This window comes from Anastrepha ludens, chromosome 5 (assembly GCF_028408465.1).
Source record: "Anastrepha ludens isolate Willacy chromosome 5, idAnaLude1.1, whole genome shotgun sequence".
In the NCBI taxonomy this organism is placed as follows: Eukaryota; Metazoa; Arthropoda; class Insecta; order Diptera; family Tephritidae; genus Anastrepha; species Anastrepha ludens.
The window spans coordinates 48,008,684-48,028,627 of record NC_071501.1 but is presented as its reverse complement, the minus strand read 5'-3'; the positions used below and the strand labels follow the sequence as shown (position 1 = coordinate 48,028,627).

The 19,944-nt window shown below is 40.7% G+C and overlaps 1 protein-coding gene across 5 annotated transcripts in view; it reads right to left on the bottom strand.

Moving 5' to 3' along the window:
* Positions 1–3,440: 3,440 nt before the first annotated feature.
* Positions 3,441–19,944, bottom strand: part of LOC128862719 (Krueppel homolog 1) — a 35,869-nt gene continuing 19,365 nt past the window's right edge. For all 5 annotated transcript variants that reach the window (XM_054101387.1, XM_054101386.1, XM_054101388.1 and 2 more), the window contains exons 2-4: positions 16,289–17,037; positions 14,314–15,785; positions 3,441–7,233 (exon numbers count right to left, since the gene is read on the bottom strand). In XM_054101387.1, the coding sequence (XP_053957362.1) occupies positions 6,867–7,233; positions 14,314–15,785; positions 16,289–17,023 (2,574 nt within the window). In that variant the 5' untranslated portion in view covers positions 17,024–17,037 and the 3' untranslated portion in view covers positions 3,441–6,866. The remainder of the gene's footprint in view (positions 7,234–14,313; positions 15,786–16,288; positions 17,038–19,944) is intronic.

Genomic DNA, 19,944 nt, shown 5'->3' with positions numbered 1-19,944 from the left:
TTGTGCAGTTTTCCCAACGCTCCTGCCACTTGAGTAAGAATATAGCCTTCTCTGTTTTCATGAGTTCTCGTGCTTGCTCGCTCTTCTGCCAATATATCGAGGGGCGTCGTACCTGCGATCACCATTGCAGCTTCGTGGTTTTGTATGAGCTTGTCACCCTCAGTGCGCAAAATCTGTGCCATGTCTCGTATGGTCTTCTATATGCCTTTACCTCCAAGGATTTTACTCATACTGGTGCTGCATATAGCAGAGTGGATGTTATGACTAGCCAGCGTTTGCTGCTTCTCGGCCTCCTACATTCGGGAGCATTCTAGAGAGTGGCCCAAAACTGAGACGATAGTCAATTATAATACCAAATCGACATACATACATATGTAAAGGGTGGTTAAGTTTCAAGGGCCGGTGTTGATTTTGAATAAAATACAATTTTTTTAGGAAGTTACGTAGAGAACAATTTTTTTAGGAAGTTACGGCAGTACACCTCCATCCGATGGTCCAAATTTTCGATGACGCTGAGGCATAATTGAGGTTCTGTGCCGCTAATGTGCCGAATTGCCTCATTATTTAGATCTTGAATTATTGCAGTACACCTTTTCTTTCAAATAACTCCAAAGAAAGAAGTCCAACGGTGTCAAATCACATGATCTTGGCGGCCAATTGACATCGCCGCGTCGTGAGATTATACGGCCATCAAATTTTTCGCGCAAAAGAGCCATTGTTTCGTTAGCTGTGTGACAAGTGGCACCGTGCTGTTGAAACCACATATCGTCCACATCCATATCTTCCCATTCGGGCCAAAAAGAGTTTGTTATCATCTCACGATAGCGAACACTATTCACAGTAACTGCCTGACCGGCCTCATTTTGGAAAACATACGGCCCAATGATGCCGCCGGCCCATAAACCGCACCAACCAGTCACTCTTTGTGGATGCATTGGCTTTTCGGCAATCACTCTTGGATTATCATTCGCCCAAATCCGATAATTCTGCTTATTGACGAATGCACTGAGGTGAAAATGTGCCTCATCACTGAAGATGATTTTCTTCATGAAGTGCGCGATATGCATTTTGATTTGAACGCCTGTTTTCATAATAAGCCTGAATAACTTTAACGCGTTGCTCGATTGTGTATCTTTCCATGGTTCAAATTGAGTTAGTCTGAAATTGAAAAATATCAAATGAAATGCAGAAAAAAACTTTACGCGTAGGTGCGGTTCACATTCAACATCGGCCCTTAAAATATAATCACCCTTTACATGCACCTGCGCAGCTGCCATAACAGAAGTGAATACGGCACGTAAAGGTGAAAGGATGGTGCAATGGTTCCAAAATTGCTGAAGAAGCTGCGATAATATGCTGACTTAGACATCAGCGGCTTCCTTAAGCTACCGGATTAAAGTACCTAGTTACAGAGCTACTCCCATTGTAAATGGTACCTCTGCTATTGGCGAGGAAACTTCTACTTCGACAACAGGTGCCCATAAGAGCTTTGCTCCGGCAAAGTACTTATTCAAGGTCACATTATAAATTAATATATAAAGGATCCATTAGGAGGTCAACCATGTCTAAAAAAGTACTGTAGAAAGTTGACTTTTATTTTTTGGCTAAGCAACGCAAAACCATTTAGTTTGGTGCCAATAAATTCGTCTTGACTTATAAATAAATCAAATATGTATGAACATATATATGTAATTTGTTGGTACTTGGTCATTGCGACTCAACAAGCGAGGAAAAAACTAACTGCAGTTTGATATCCGGGTTGGCAAGAAAGTATACATACCTATGTATGTATGCCGATTCTTAATCCGTTAAGTATTTTTTGTTTTACAGAAGACAATGTGCGACTGATACGAATGATTTCAAGTGGATCCATTTCCTTCTATGTTAATTCAGTAGACAGACGTCGCGACAAATTGCATTAAGAGCCGTAATGCTCATTACCCCTGCATTAACCGCATACTAAAGCGCATTTACTTTGCTGTAAATGCCCGAAACCGATTTACATTTAAACTGAATTTTCCAATTCCATGGTAATTCCACTCCATCGTGGCAACCCCGTACCTGTTTACAATATTATTATTCCCTACTTTATATTGCTGATAAGTTTTGCCTTTATTATGCGCCTAATTGTATGCAACATGTTTGTTCAAGTTTAGGCAAAGTAGTTAAAGCAGTACAGTACACTGGTAAGGAATAAAGAAAAAATCAGCTGTTTATGCGCATTAATAGGCCCGTCATAATGGGTCGGTTTCTTCCGTTGCGGCAACGGCAACATTTGATTGACAGCAAAATACAATAGATTATGTGTATTTGAGTCGAAGACGTCACATATGTGCTGTACGGCTTGCCAGAATGCAAAGAATTGGCAACAATTTTGTACGCGCAAATTTTTATCGATGGGGTTTTTTATTATATCAAATTAAATACAGAAAATGGATGGAATTTAAATGAATTGAGCCAATTCAAATGCACCCTTATCTTTTCGATAAAAACTTGAAAGAGTAGAGAAAAGTATAGGCTTAACCAAGTTGTCGTGCAAAATAAATGTCTAAGACTACCATAGATTCTATTAAAACTCTCTTTCGTTTCAATAAGCCTCCTTCGCCTGCGAGAGGACTGTCCTAGTAGAGTAGGACGTAAAAAAGGCTTTTGCCACGCTACTAGATGACATTTTACAGTAGACACTCCGGCCATGTCGTCAGCCGTCGGTGCCATTTCGAGCCCAAATCTCAAAACAGAGGAAAATAAAGGAAAGGAAAATAAACAACTTTCCCCCACTAAATCCACGGCGACCCTCTTCATCATCTGGACAAAATAGACCAAGCTGCAACTTAAGGTGGAAGTCGATGACACACCAATTTCGAGAAAAATTTTCAAATTGAGCAATTCGTAAACTGCCAAAACGATAGGGTATATTCGACCGACCGTTCATACGAGAATTTGAGTCATTGATTGGCCATCAGGAGGCATCAGCCTCAATGCTCGAGTCAACCAAGAATGACTAAAAAACAACGTTTTGAACTTCATAACGTCCATACAATGGCTCTCAAATTCACCAGACGTCAATCCGATGGATTATTCTTTTTGGGCCATTTTGGAGAGCAAAGTCCGAGCCCCTGTCTCGGGGCGCTGAAAAAAGCCATTGTGCGCGAGTGGGTCAAACTACCTGCAAGTCACATTCGGGCAGCTTGCGATTCGTGTCTGGACCGGCTCAAGGCCATAGTCGAGGCAAAAGGTGGTCATATCAAGCAAAAGTAATCAGATTCTTAATTTTGTATTATTCTCACACATTTTTTACCTTGAATTGAATAAAAGTAATTTTCCTATCTAAATTTATAGCCTTTTTTAATGGTTACACTACGAGTGCCGGATCCTGTATATAATGGTGAAATAAGAAATTAGAAATAACTGCATATCAAAGTATTTCGTATATTTTTTATTTCAACTTATTCATAGATTATTTGTATAAATCAGTATGTATTTGATTATGTGGCTTTAAATGTAATCACGTATAAAAAGTTCTTGTAAAATTTTTCGGTTTCAACATCATTATTTTATACGTTTATCTTTGTAATTGTTTGCATTTTCGCGAAAATTGATTCCGTGAAATTTCTTTGTATTAAATTTTTTTAGTCATTCTGGCGTTAAAAAAGTATGTATGTATGTATGTATATGATGTGTTTTCTGCTAATATCTTTTCTGCTTCAGTCCAAAAAAATGTTGGGCTTTGTTTACTTTTACATTATGAAATATTTAGTGCTATCACAACCGCTGTGTTGCACGATTATGTATTTAAAGTTCCACGTTCGATTCGAAATACGGGCAACGTTGACAAAAGTATAGCGGCCTAATAGTCAAAAATTCGACAATTGTTGCGCGCAAACTTTCTTTAAACCAGCATCATAAAAATTTTGTTTGAACGATTGTTTTGTTCTTAATGCCATTTTCAATAGTAAATTACAGTCAATATCGAAATTATCAAAGGAAATATTTATGGATAGAAAACTCCATTATTTTTATTTCCCTATTCATCTTTACCTACATACATACATATTTACATAGTATGTAAGATAGTAAGTGGCGAGCATTAGAAAAGTATCAGCTTTGCATTTGTAACCTTTAGAATGCTCCAGTACTGCTGCTTTTATTACCTGCCTCGAACAAGCCCCAATATCAACAAAAAAAAAGACCTTGTAAATCATTTTCATAGACATACATACATATGTAAATAGCAGCAGACGAGAGTAGCGTTTTATTCACACACATATACTTACATATTTGTATTCTTTCTTCTCTTAAGTTAAACTCCTTGTGTGTATGTATGCATGTTACTTTACATATTTTCGATTTTTCGAACCAATATGGTCATCAATTGTTTATAATTTCGCTTAAGCTAATATTTATACCAATGAATGGGTAGATTTGTTTACTACTATTGTTTTGAAATACCGTTTATGGGACTTAAAAACGTAATTATGTAACATAAGACTTTGGATACATCTTTGGAAAAAATGTATACATTTGTGTTGATTGAATAAAATCGTATAATTTTCTCTCAGACCCACGTGGGGGCTACACTTATGGCTTTTTGCGCCTTTGACTTGCACACACACACCCACACATACATACATATGTATGTTTGTATGAATAAGTATGTTATGTATTGCTGAGAAATGTATGCTCATATCGCAAGGACAAAACTACATACATAGGTATGTACATATATATGTATGTACATACTTACACTTATTAATACAAAATATAAATCTTTCGTTCATCGCAAAAGAAATATGTACATACATATGTACATAAATAAATACATATGCATGTGTGTATGCATAGGTACATATAAAGCGTCGGGCAATACATATTGGACTGGTGCCTATTATTGATACTATCATCTTTTGCCCTGACAAATATTCTGAATATACTAAAATTATTCACAAATAAATAAATTAAATAGTTATTTTAAGAAAACATAAACAATCGTAGAATTGGTTTTACTTTGTGACATTAACAAAAAAACAATACAAAAAAAAAATTGCACATATTCAATATTCGCTGCGACAAAACATATTGGACTAATTATTATTTAATTTTAATATTAATTATTTAATATTTTACAGCTATAATCATTATTTTTAACGAGATACAGTGGCTCACAGAAGTATTTTGCATAGTTCTTTGTTGCTACAAATTCAAATTTCTTATGTATTACCAGAAAGGACAATCTACGAAATACATTTGTTATGTATACATACATATATAAGTACATATACATACATTAGGGCGGGTCGATTTAGAAATCGCTCATTGCTCTGTGAAAATCGTATTCTAGGGATCAAAATAAGAAACTTTGCCGAAGGAACCATACCTCTAAAACGAATTCTGATGTCCCCCAAATTGGGTCGAACGAAAAATCCCACTTGGACCCATTTAGAGTGCTCCAATCGAGTCCAAATGTATGACCGACCCCCACTAACTTTGGACGGCCGATCCACCCATGCCAGTGGCACACCCCCTGGAACTCCCCTGGGGGGTTCCCCATACAATCATTTCCAAATATCACCATTTTTGGCATTTGCATGAGAAAAGAAACTAAAAAATAAATATTTTTACTAATACTAAGTCTTAAAATACAGTTAAGTGTGTACAAATTTTTAGATCAATAAATTTAAAAGTTTTCGCAGAAAAAATTCTGGAAAATTCGCTTTTTTCGGCCTTCTAACTGCATATAACCCCTTAACAGTAACCATTTTTTACTAGATTTTTAAGGAAGTATTAAAAAATGTAAATGCTTCACAACTTTTACACTTACGTGAGCTCCATCAAATCGCCCAATCGTGTATAAATAACGGTATTTTCACCGATTCCTATAATAAATTGCAACGAGTCTAATATGTTTTGTAGCGCAAAAAAATCGTAATCGATTATGAAGAATATTTATTAAACTTAGTCTTAAGGGGTTTGTTTAATTTTATTTGCTCAATTTTTAAAGTTATATGGCAATAATTTTATATTAATACTTAGTTCAATATGTTTTGTCCGACACTATATATATGTATGTGTTCTATGTGTATATCTTTACAGTTCACTGGCATGCTAAATTGTTTTTATTTCTAGATCCTGCATATTTGCACATAAAAACATAAATGAAGTATTAACCACGATAAATTAGCAACATATAATTCCACGAATTTTTCAAGCAGCCCGTTCCCAATTTTCCCTCCGTTCCCAGTATGCAAAACTAACTTATTATTGCCATAAAAATATTCAGAAAACTGATTTTAAATTATATGTACCTATATACATTTTTCCTAAAACTTCTTTTTGCTATAGCTTTCATATTTTTAAATATTTACATAAATTAAACTAAATACTTATGTATTGACTACGGTAATATATTATGTATGTATGTAAGTATTTCCTAATGCTAACGCTAATTAAATCCAAGCACACATTTTCCCATCTATACTCCATGTTCGTGGAAATAACTAGTACTTTTTTCGCTTTAATTGAACATGATTTCGAAATATATATGTACATATGTATGTACTTATGTACTTATTCATGTTTATACATACATATGTTTGTATAAATGTAAGTATGTTATGTGCCGAAACACATTATCTAAATAATATTTCAATTTCTAAAATAATACTCTTGGCAAAATTAATGCTAACACAAATTCCAAACTAAATATTAACATCTAATATTCTTTTTAGTCTAGCGCAACATACTTGTATTTCAAATCAGCAATATAATTTCGCAGCATTAAATACATAAATATTTTAACAGTCTTCAATTGATTTCATAAGAAAATTAGTTTCAATCTGAATGAAATCTAATTCCTATTGTTTTAAAAGTTATGAGGCTTTGGCAAACTGTATAACCGAGTTCATACGCATCACTTTCGTTCCGGTTTCATTGTTGGCATTTATAGCGGTACTATGCGCTTGATTCGAATCGCCATTGGCCGAGGTCGTACCGATATGGGTAAGCGATTTATTTATTTCTCGTGCGGCATCATGTATAGCTTTTCCCCCGATGGGCGATCCTTCGCGCATATAAAGCTTACGTTTGCGCAAAGGTAATGTCATCACATCACGATCGGCCATCATCATGGAATCACTCTCGGGAGATGACGAACGTTCGGGTGATTCTGTTGAAGAGCGCAGGGGCGCTATTGCAGCTTCCACTTGGCGAACAATCTCGTTATTGAGTAGCGACGGTCTGTAAAAAGAGTAAGAAGGAAAATGAGATTACGTGCACGTGCTAAAGGCTAGCAGCATTTAAGTTGCAAATATACATATATGTATTTAAATAGAGATGTCACAAGGCCCTAATGCAATATTTAAAGATTGCTTTGTGCATACATAATATGCACATATATACACATATTTCAGGAATGATAGAATACAAGATTGCGCCCATCATAGAGAATTTGTTAAAGTAATTTTTGTGTGATGTTACACTGGCGCAATGATAGGCCCGTAACAATGCGTCCGTTGCGTTAACGAATTTCACTGATAGCAAAATAAATTTGAGTCGAAGGCGCCACAACCGTCACGTACGCCAAGCCGGAATGCACACCAACTGGCAACTTCCTACTTTTGCCGTACGGCCAGCCAGTGTGGCGAAAATGGCAACTGTTTAAAGAAAAACAATTTTGTATCGCGCAATTTTGTGCGCATTTTTTTGGTTGGTATTATTTACAAAATTAAATTAAATGCAGAAAATAAATGGAATTTAAATTAATTAAGTCAAATCAAATGCGCCCTTATCTCTTCGATAAAAGCTTGAAAGAGGGACGGAAAGGCTAGGCTTAACCAAGTTGTCCCGAAAAATGAATGTGGGTCCCGATCTCGAAGTTATCGTCGCACCCGCCGTCTACGACTGCCATTGTTTTTTTTTTCGTTTATATATGCACGGTAATACTTTCATTGTGGCACCACAGTACGTTTCACAAGTCACGCCAGTTGTTGTTGTTGTTTTAACAGCATAGTTAGCCCTGTCAGTGTGGGTATATCATCTGTCGTCTTCGTCTAGCTCATCTAGGGGTAGGCCCAGGAAACATGCTGTTTCGACGGGTTGGGTCCAGAGGGAGAGGGGGGTTAGATGAGTCTGATTAAGGGGGCATGTGAAGAGGTGGTTAGTGTCGTGCGGGGTACCTTCACATGCCGGACATGTGTTTGGTATGTCGGGGTCAATTCTGGATAAGTAGGAGTTTAACCTGCTACAATATCCAGAACGTAATTGTGCCAATGTTACACGAGTCTCACGGGGAAGCTGGAGCTCTTCATCTGCAATGGGTGGTGGTTGGGCTCCGATTACGGCATTCACGGGACGGGAGTTCATGAAGGTGGTAACGGACTCCCGGTGAATGTCGTTTATTGACTGTCTGAATACTGTCCGGTCCAGTAGGTCTCGGTCAGTTTTGTCCTGGAGTTCGTCAGCGTAGTCGAGGAGGTGTCTCCTGACGTGCCTGGGAGGCGGCTCAGGCTCAAGCAGGTGTCTGCAGGGGTGAAACCTGCGGTAACACCCCAGCAGGAACTGCTTGCTGAGCAGTTTGTTGTGCTCCGCGACTGGGAGCATTTGTGCCTCGTTGTGCAGGTGTTGTATGTGTGACATCAGGAGGCACCCGGTCGCTGTCCGAATGGCGGTATTCTGACATGTCTGAAGCTTTATCCACTGCGAATCACTAGTGCCAGGCGACCAGACAGGCGCAGCATAGTTTAGAACCGGCCGGCCAATTGCCTTAAATGTCGAAAGCAACAGTTCTTTGTCCTTGCCCCAAGTGCTGCCGGCCAGCGATTTGAGGACCTTGTTGCGGTTTTGGACTTTAGTGGCAATTGCGGTTGTGTGCGCAGAGAAGGAGAGCAAGCTGTCAAAGGTTACACCCAAAATTTTGGGGTTATTCACAGTCGGAATTGGTGTGTCGTCGACTTTTACCTTAAGGGACAGCTTGACCTCCTTTGTCCAGGTGGTGAAAAGGGTCGCCGTGGACTTAGTGGGGGAAAGTTGGAGATTCCTCGCAGTGAAAAAGCGAGAAAGGTCGGTGAGGTAGTTGTTCACTTTGGAACACAGGCCATCGATGTCATTGCCCGACGCCATTATCGTGCAGTCGTCAGCGTATGAGATCAGGGAAACTCCCGCTGGTGGTTGGGGGAGCTTCGAGATGTAGAAGTTAAAAAGCAAGGGTGAAAGGACACCACCCTGCGGTACGCCTTGCTTAATCTTCCTCTGCTTTGACATTTGATCTCGAAAAATCACTGACGAGTGCCGACCGCTCAGGTAGTTCGCGGACCACCTCTTCAGCCCTGGCGGGAGTGTCGACTGATAAATATCATCTAGTAGCGTGGAATGGCTGACTGTATCGAAAGCCTTCTTTAGGTCCAACGCTACTAGGACAGTCCTCTCGCAGGGGCGGTTTTGGTTAAGCCCGCGATTTATCTGGGCGTTTATGGCGGTGAGTGCCGTGGTGGTGCTGTGCACTCGTCGGAATCCGTGCTGATGTGGGGCTGGGGCCAGGTGGGTCGTGAAGAGTGGGAGTAGGAGGGCTTCAAGTGTCTTCACTACTGGGGAAAGGAGAGTTATCGGCCGATAAGACTCCCCTTGGTTGGCGGGTTTCCCAGGTTTCAATAGTGGGACCACTCTCCCTGCTTTCCACTTGTCAGGGATGATGAGAGTGGCCAGAGACAAATTGAAGACCCTTGTGAGGTATCCTACTCCCAGGGGTCCCAGATGCTTCAGCATCAGCGCGTTAAGTCCGTCAGGGCCAATGGCTTTCGAAGATTTCGACTTGTTGATGGCCCCCTGAACCTCATCACCGGAGAAAGTAAGTGGCGCACTGTCGTTCGTCAGTTTGTGCAGCCTTCTGGTAACACGACGTTTGGTTCTGTCGCCCGGAGGATGCAGTGTAAACAGCCGGCTAAAATAGCTCGCGCATCTTTTCGGGTCCGACGAAGTACAACCGTTGAAGGTGATAGCCACCTTGTCGTTGTGTTTCGTCGGGTTCGACAAGGACCTAACGGTGGACCAGAGCTTACTCACTCCGGAGGTGAGGTTACAAGTCTTCAGGTGCTCAACCCATTTAGTCCGCTTATGTTGATTTACCAGTTGCCGGATCTCCAAATTGAGATCCCTTATGCGGGGATCCCCGGGATCGGCCTGGCGTAGGTGGTCACGCTCGTTTGCTAAACTGGCTGCTTCTGCTGGGAAGTGGGGACGGATGTCCTTATAACATCCAGCTGGGATGAAGCGAGCCGCAGCAGCTGTGAGCACCTTGCGGAATGCGCGTTCGCCGACGCGCACATCAGTGGGGATGGGAAGAGCGGCGAAGGTGTCCTCAGTGAATTCCGTGAAGCCGGCCCAATTAGCTTTTTTAAAGTTAAAATAGGACCGGTGATTCGCGGAAACGAAATCGGCAGGTCTCTCGATCGAGACGATAATGGGCAAGTGGTCTGATGCAAGCGATAGCATAGGTCGCCACGTTATGCTATTTATCAGACCCGCGCTAGCTATTGTTAGGTCAGGCGAGCTGCTACAATTGCCCACTACCCTGGTGGGGGCGTCGTCGTTCACTGTGCTGAATGTCGAGTCGTCTATCTGCTCTGCCAATTGCTGTCCCCTACGATCATTTGGCAGGCTTGAATGCCAAAGATCGTGATGCGCATTGAAGTCACCTACAACCAATCGGTTTTCACCTCTGATGAGCGCACCTATATCAGGGTGATATCCTGCCGGGCAGCAGGTGACAGGGGGTATGTATATATTAAAAATTTCGAGCTCGGAATCGCCTGACCGGACAGCTATGCCTTGACATTCTAAGGTGCTGTCCCTGGGGTCGATTCCTTCATCGATAAGACGATACTGCACAGTGTGGTGGACTATAAACGCTAGGCCACCACCGTTGTCTCGCTCGCGATCGTGTCTGTGCACATTATAGCCATCCCTGGTGATCAGAGATGACCTAGCGTGCAACTTTGTTTCTTGGACCGCAGCTATCTTGATACTGTGCCGGTTCATAAAGTCGACTATCTCGTCGACCTTACTCGTAAGTCCGTTGCAGTTAAACTGGAGAAGCTTGAAGCTTCTCGGTGAGGTCAGTGTAATCCGGGGGGTGAGGGACGCGTGGGGTTGTCTACGTTGGACCTGCTGTGCAATCCACTGTGGTTGTTGCGGCCTGATGGTGGTGGGCGGCCGCTCCTCCGGGGGAGGTAGTGGGTGCAGAGCTCTGCAGCAGGGGGCAACGTAGGCAGTTGTCCACTCACGGGTGGTGCGCAGGCCGGAACATCTCCGAAAATGGCACCAGCCATTGCAGGAATTGCACTGGACTGATACCAGATTCCGAGGTATTACGGTCTGACACACGGAACAGACTGTACGGGGGACCAGGAGCTGCTGGTTTGTCCCCGCACTGGGGTTGGAGCAGGAAGGGATAGGAGGGGTTAAAGGGGAGTTGTGTTGCTCCGATAGGCTCCTCACCGTGGAGGTGTGGGTTGTGGTGGCGGTTGGTAGTGCCGGCCTATCAGGGGGTGTAGTAGCCGTGGAGGCATCAGACGCCTGTTGGCGGGAGCAACACGTGGCCACATACCGTGTGGACCACTCCCTGTGCGACTTAAGGCCTGAGCAGGTCTTAAGGTGGCTCCACCCGTTGCACTTATTGCACCTAACCGAGGTGGAGTTCGGGTGGAGCCGTTGATGGCAGACGCAGCAGTAGAATACCTCTGGCCCAGGGTTGGATTCGACACCAGCCCTGAGGAGAAGTATTTGGAGCAGGTTAGCTGCGGGAGTTTGCTCCTGTGACGTAAGGGGTGGGGTGATATACGATACACTAGACAGGGCTAGTGTACTGGGGCGGCAGCCCTTGGTCGGGAATAAAAACCCGAGTCATTCCGGTAACGTAGAACCGGCTGCCATGGGAATGCAGTCACGCCAGTCAAATGTGTTGCTGCAACGGACGGAACATACCCATTGTGACAGCCCTACTATGTGGCAGAAATGTGAAATTACGAGCAAGTATGCAATGAAAAAATTACACAAAAAACCCACCAATAAACTGCATAAGTTTGAGGCCGCAAACATAGTGATTCTGTCAAGATAATGTGTTCAGAAGAGTATTAGTTAGGGCATAACCGAATTTTATAAGATGGTTTTTGAAAACATACATTTTTAACAGGTATAATTTCGTGTCCAGCTGTCCACTCAAAACTTCGGACTTTAGCCCAGTAGTCTTTGACTTGCAACCAAACACCCCTTTGGGTTTTAACGACTATGAAAAACAGAAACGAATGTTTGGGTAAAGAGGTTCAAAAATTCAGCCTTCACGACAACAAAACCCCTAACGCACTGAGGCTTGACTACGCCGGGTCCCGAAAGATGGAACAAAAATCCATGAAGCTAAGCAGAATAACGTGGAAGGGATAGAAGTGAACTAAAATTTGCAAAAACTCGGTGTCGAAAAACTACGATCTCAACAAGCCGCCATAAATTAGTACATCTATAGTACTTTCCCTCATACTTTCGGAGGCATCCTACTAGAAGCGACAGCGAAGTTAGACCCCTGGTTCCGTTATTGACGACGAAACTGATGTCCGATTACTCGACTTTAGAGAAATATGAATAGAAATATCATGGTGACGGACATCCGGCTGAGCTACTCAAGAATGACCACGAGGAACTGGTACGGTACATGCATCAACTGAAAGTTAAGGGTGCTCTGCCCATATACTTATGTACTTGATATATATAAATATAAGGTTCTATCAAGAGATTTGTATAAAAGACTAAAGCCCGCAGTCAGTTAACTAATTAATCCTGCCATCAACCTTATATGAGTCTACAAAAAAGGCTAACATAAATCTTGGAAAAGTCACGGGTCTAAACAATGAACGATGAATAAAGACAATAAAAAATACAAAAGGGTTTGATTGAAAAGTAATGAGCCTTCCTGCCAAGCGATCAACCGAAAGCGGTCCCCTTCCATTATAAACCGGCCCCAGTTCGTTGGCAACGGCGGTGCAGTCAAAATCGCTCCGCGCGTGAAAGCTGTTTTAAAAGTGTGTTAGGATTTTGCAGTGTCGAAAATGCAGCGATCGTTGGAGCAAAGTTACTCGATCAAATTTTGCGTAAAGCTAAACAAAACGAGTGCCGAAACCATTGGGCTACTCAAGGAGGCTTACATTTTACAAAGAAGTGCTCCTTTGGCTGAAAAACCGCGTCGCCCGGGTTCGGCCCGACCTCGTCAACAATTGGACCCTTCATCACGACAATGCACCGGCGCACACCGCCTTCCTCTGCATTGGCCAAGATGGGGGTCCCGGTGCTTCCCCACACTCCCTACAGCCCAGACCTGTCCCCTCCGGACTTCTTCTTGTTCCCGCGCATGAAAAGAAAGCTGAAGGGGAGGCGTTTCGACTCCATCAAGGCGATCCAAAAAACTGTGACAGCCGAATTGAACGCGATTCCGGCGGATGAGTTTAAAAAATGTTTCCTGCAGTGGAAGGACCTATTTGGTCCTATTTTGAAGAATATTAGTTGTATAAGCCAAAAGGTTTAATAAAACTGCTTAAAAAAAATAAGGCTTTTCAATCAAACCTGCAGATGTGAAAATTTTTTGTTTTTTACGTTGACTTGTATACTTGTATATAAGTTGACATAATGCAGCGAATGAAAAATGTAATGCCGTACTTGTGCTGATACTGGAGATGAAAAGGAAAGCCTTCTCCGTGTTGGAAAGGATGAGTGGAGGAGGACTTAGCTTCACTTAGTATTCAGCAGGCAAGCTTTATTCAACTTGATCAAAATCGCTTAGGTATTTATTGGTTTATTTGTCAAAGGAATCCCGCATGCTTTTTATTTTTTTTGGAAAAAAGTCCAATCAAGTAAATTTGTTGACTGTTTTTTTAGTCAAATAATAATTGACTTCTAGACTGAAAAAAAAACCTGTTGGAATCAACAAGCGAGTCAGAAACAAGCCGTGATCTCATTTCCTTAAAGCTCAGGGACAAGAACGATAGAATACAAGTTTGCGCTTTCCCACTTCGCTGTGATGGCACTAATTCTGTCAAAAAAGAACAGGAATGTACTAAAATATATTGGTCACATGCCAGCTATTCGTAACTCGTTTCTTATTTCACTAAAGCTGAATCACTCGTGATCGGCTGAGTACTCTCTTCGAATTGAATGAAATCAAATAAAAATTTTTGCTTCCAGTATATGTATGCCGTACCAAATTCAAATTTCAAAACGCTCATTCGATCACGAATTATTGATTCGATTTTTCATATTGCATATTAGTTTGAAACTTACTCAAATTTAGGCACCGGCACGTACCCCTTATGCATACCATGTTGCGCAAGTTCGCCCCGTTTGTAGTGTTCAATCAGCTCGTTCGCCTCGCGAGTATCATCGTACTGAGATAAATCATGACTGAGCGAAATGCGTTGTTGCGCGTATGAAGTTGTAGGTGTATCTGTTAAAGTAGGGGTATGCTTTTGCTGAAGAACACTTTGTTGTTCAGAGTAACGTGATTGTTTCACAGAGGTTTCCGTCTTTTTAACTTCCTCCTCGTTTGGGGAATCCAGCATATCGCGTCGCCTCACAATGGATGCAGCTTCAAGTAAAGCAGGATTGATCGTGGGCGGTTCAATCCCAGAACGTTCTAATTTCATTCCTTGATGCTGCAGTTGTTGGTAATTGTATGCCGGTGAAACATTTTGCATTTGGCCGCTTTGATAAAATTTCATAGGCGTTGGATGTTGCACCTGTTGTTTGCTTAAATCTGTCGGCAATTCTTCATTTATAGAATTACAGGACTGTTGTTCATTGTTACCATTTGAGTTTACAACAGGTAAGGATAATGATAATTGGTGATCATTGCTGGTACTAGCTACTTCACCGTCCCGACTAAGATAGTCTATTTCCATTGTATATGGCGTTGGAGATGATGTCGTCAAATACTCTGGTGAGCCCGCAGAAAGTCGTGATGAACTTGGCGACAGTGTAGACCGAGGAGAGCTGGGCGATGCTGGATTGCGTAAGCTAGAAGCGGTTGTCTTTAGAGGTAGCGCTCGTGCACGCTCCACTTTAGATTTACGCGCCTTGGCGACTGCACTGCCAGATGGTATTGGTGATAAAGGCGATCCAGGCGCTGATATAGCTTCACCACTCGAACTATTCGATGTAGAACTACTGCCAGCAACCGCTGCCCCCGCTACGGCTTCGTCATCATCATCCGGAAATTCTTTAGCGTGACCTTTGATATGCGCCTCCATCTCTTTTTTATTTTTAAATGTCTCATCGCAAATTGTGCATTTGTAGCATTTGGAACCGTAATGCTGCACTCGGTGAAGCTTGAGTACATGGTTGTAGCCAAAATCACGAAAGCAGATATCGCAATGGTAAGGCTTTTCGCCCGTGTGAGTACGCGAATGTACTTTCAGCTGTTTGGAGCAGGTGAATCCCTTGCCGCAGCCCTCAACCGGACATTTGTATGGTTTTTCACCAGTATGCGTTCGCATATGAATAACCAATTGCCCGGATTGAATGAAAGTCTTCTCGCAGACTGAGCACTTATGTGGTCGCTCGCCGGTATGTATACGCATGTGTCGATGCAATTTGCCCGAGTGCTCAAATGCGCGCTCGCAAACGTCACATTTGTATGGCCTTTCTTTCGTGTGTATCCGACGATGCACCTGTAGATTCTCCTTAACGCTGAACAATTTGTGACAAAATTCGCATTCAAAAGGTCTTTCGCCAGTGTGCGTGCGATAATGTCGTATCTAAAATGGGGTAAAAATATGTAAGCCCAAAATAAATTCAACTAAGTACATATTTATTAATTATTGTCAACAATAGAGGGCTCGGGTCGAAGCTAAATTAAACAAGCTGTGTGGGAGGTATCCATAAGACCATTTTGTAAGGAATATGGCATCGTTTAAATGTCCGCTGAGTCTTCACATGGTGGCACGGATGTGAAAAAACCACTTTTTAATAATTCTCCGACATTGATATGAGCGAATTTGAGAAATTACCTATGTTATGTTGACTTTGAGGGCAACGGTTGATTGCGGTTTTTTAGCACAGATTACCGACTTCAGAAAACCTCCTAAGAAATAGTCCAAATCGTGCACAGTAAAGTTTTACTATTTGCATGATGGTTTTGCATCAGTAACTGTGTGATAAGCAAACAATTTAACAGACGCCGCCAAAACAACATAACCGCCACAGCCTAACAACTTCGACCGACCCATATTGAAAACTCCTAAATAGATCATCAACTTACCAGCCTTGCGGGTACTGCAAATGTCTTTTGACAAACGTTGCACTGATACGGATCTCCTCCGGCAATTCCAGTTACATTCGGTGTCTTTGGAATGCCCGTCGACACACCAGCTTCGCTGACATCGCTCAACCTTGCAGACCCCGCAGCTATACCACCGCTCAAATCAATGCTTTTGGCATGCGACTTAGTGTGCGAAGTATGAGCCGACTTGCTACCAAAGGTCATTCCACATTGCTCGCATTTAAATTGTGGCTTATTTACAGTTGGTTTGCGGCTTATAGCCACTGCGGGAGCAGATACGCTTGCAGTGCCAGTATTCAAATCTAACGTTGTGGCTGTGGAATATGCCGATGTTGCGGATGAAGAACCTCCATATACGCCGATGTTAGGTTCCGTTTTGATATTGGCATGTAAACTAATATTCGCTGTATTTGTAGATAAGTTATGTACAGGGATTGATACCGTATAACTTGGGATAATACTAGTATGAGACAATGGGGGGGATTCGTGAGATCGTTTCTGCATTATTGTGGCTTTACTACAGATATCAGCATATGCATTCGAAGTGCTTTGCTGCAACTGATATTCGTGCGGTATATGGGTTAAGGGTGATGATGTTTCGACATTTGTCGTTGTCTCAGAAATTGTTGTAGTTGTTTCTAGCTGAGCACAGAGTTGAGCCTGACTTGGCTTCTCTGTTTTAATTACCATTGGTGTGGATTGGTAATAAACCATTTTATGTTGTGTCTCTGCAATTGTAGAAGAAGAAAAATAAATAATGGAATCAGGTTGTTTTGATATGTTAAATGGAAGAAGTGTGAGAAAAGTAGTACTCGTACATCTAATCATAAACCGAAAATAGTACCCAATTTCATTTTAGATTGCCACTGTTTCAAACAATCACTTGCCCAGTTTCCTAAGTTATTTTAGGTTAAGCTTAAAGGATCATTGATTAATAATATTAATATAATTTTCAATTTTCAAACTTTAAAACTTCCCCTTTTTTTAGAAAATGAAATCATAAAAATTTATAAAATGTATGCATTAGGGCGGATACATTTTTTTCTACATCGTTTCTAGCAGATTTGGATGCTATATAAAATTAAAAAAAAAAGAATATCCACTAAAACTTAGCTATAAAGTCAATTTCGAGCCCCAATTTTAAAAGAAGCTGTTTTTAATTAGCACGAAGTGATATGTGCGATTCATAAAAACAGAGAGAGAGAGAGAGAGAGAGAGAGAGAGAGAGAGAGAGTTAGGACAATAGAAGGTATAAATATATATATATAATATATATATGTAATTGGCGCGTACACCCTTTTTGGGAGCTCCTCCTACAATTTGTGCCGTGCATCTTGATGTTGTTCCACAAATGGAGGGACCTACAGTTTCAAGCCGACTCCGAACGGCAGATATTTTTTATGAGGAACTTTTTCATGGCAGAAATACACTCGGAGGTTTGCAATTGCCTGCCGAGCGGCGACCGCTATTAAAAAAATGTTTTTCTTCGTTTTGGTATTTTACCGAGATTCGAACCTAAGTTCTTTCTGAATTCCGAATGGTAGTCAAGCACGAACCCATTTGGCATTCGGCGGCCGCCGTATAAAAATATGCCTTGTGTTTAAAGTCTACAACCAAAACAATTGTAAATACACTGTTAATTGTAAGAAGAAAAATTCGAAAAAAATTATACGAAACAAAAATTTATTTCGTTTTTATTTCCAATTTTTAGTTTATTTTACATACAAAAAAAATTGTATGCACTCACTTTCTCTATTATTACAATATATTAAAAAATTACATACATATAATCTTGATAACGAATGCTCGACACTATTTTATATGACAAAAAACACCCAACGCAGTCGGCAAAAAAAATCCTAAAATCAACGTGATTTTTCAACCACTTTAAATTTATGTATACTTTATTATACCCAAACTCAATACTTACATAGTCGAAATTTTTCTAAAAAATTGAAATGAAAAGTGTGAAATTTTGACCCAAATTTGATGAATATTTAAAAATTTTGCACAAAGCTTACAACTTGGATTTATGTGATTTTTATAAACTTTATTTTCATATAAATTAAAAATAAATTGTCAAAACTCCACAATAAGCCCTGTGCTATAGTTATGAAGCGTGCATCTTTATCAGGTGTTTGGTCAAGCTTCTCTTCTAATTTGTTGTGTGCGTCTTGATACTTTAATACAAACGGAGAGACCTGAAGTACATATAACGTATGTCGTCTTCGAGTGGCATATGGTTTTTATGAAAAGCTTTTCATCTGTTTTTGTTTTTTCAGAAATACACACAACAAAGGTTTGCCATTGCCTGCCGAGCGGCGAATGTTGCTGTTAAAATATTTTCATTATTTTATGTTTCATGTGCCACAGTGTGCATCGAACCCAAGATCAATCGAGTGAAATAATAATAGGTCAGGATCTGCAGTATGCCGTTGATATTTGGCTAGAATAAAAGGCACTTTGAAGTAAATACATTAGTAGATGCGAGTGGCAAAAGTTGACTACTTCGCAACTAGTGTGACAATGGAAGTCACGACTTGGCTCCATTTCTTTGGTTTACACAGAAGTCACCTGGTATGAGCCAGAATGAGTTCTTTACATGTACGATCATTACATATAAAATATTCTAATAACTTCTAAGTTAAAATAAAACTAATTTCATTATTTGAGTACTTGAGATCTCGCCTAGCGACATTGCGCAACACATCATTACATGTTATTGTTTATTGTAGTATTTAATATTATTAACTGAAAACAAATAAACAAATATACAAAAAAGATCATTCTTGGCCTGCAACAATTTATAGTACCCCGCGCTTTGGGTCATCGAAGTCGGCACCAGTAAGTGTATGAATATTTCGTTCGGTTATGAAAACAGGTTGGTTTAGCTCATGATGCTCTTAATTTCAGAAGATTTAGTTAAATATCTACAGACGAAACTGAAATCCATTGCATTCCCGGTAGACGGCTGTAGTGATCGATATCTCGTAAAGTATAGATCAAACATTTTAAAGTGTATGCTCGTTGTCAAGGTGGCATTTCACACTAAAAAAACTATTTTCCTCCTTTCGTTTATTCCATTCAGTTGTGAGTTATGGGCTGTTAACAATGGAAGTCAATAAAGAGAAAACTCGGTGCATTTTACAGTTTTCCTTTGATAAAAGCGAAAATGCAAGCCAGGCCGCTGAAATTGTGAATGGTGTTTATGGTGCCGATGTTGTAACAGCTAATTACGTACAAATTAGGCATTTTTGATGTTAAAGAAAATGTCGACTTTATCAAAGCACGGAAATAATCGAAGTTGACCGGCATGTTAGTAGTCGTAGCATCACCCAGGAGCTAAAGATCGACCATAAAACTATTTCAAACAATTTTGCTCCAAAATGTTACACAAAAATAATAGATTTATTTTTCCCCAAAATAATATTTTCCCGTGGTTAAGAACGTTTTAAAATTATTTAGATTAAATTTGCGCATTAGCCAAATTCATTGCTTTCATTGAAGCTCTAGCGTCTTAGTATATACTTTCAAGCACTTTTCCTTTCACTACAACCCTTAAACTAAGATATTCCTACAGTTGTATGTGCGTATGTAGATATGCACATATGCATATATGTATATATGTATGTATG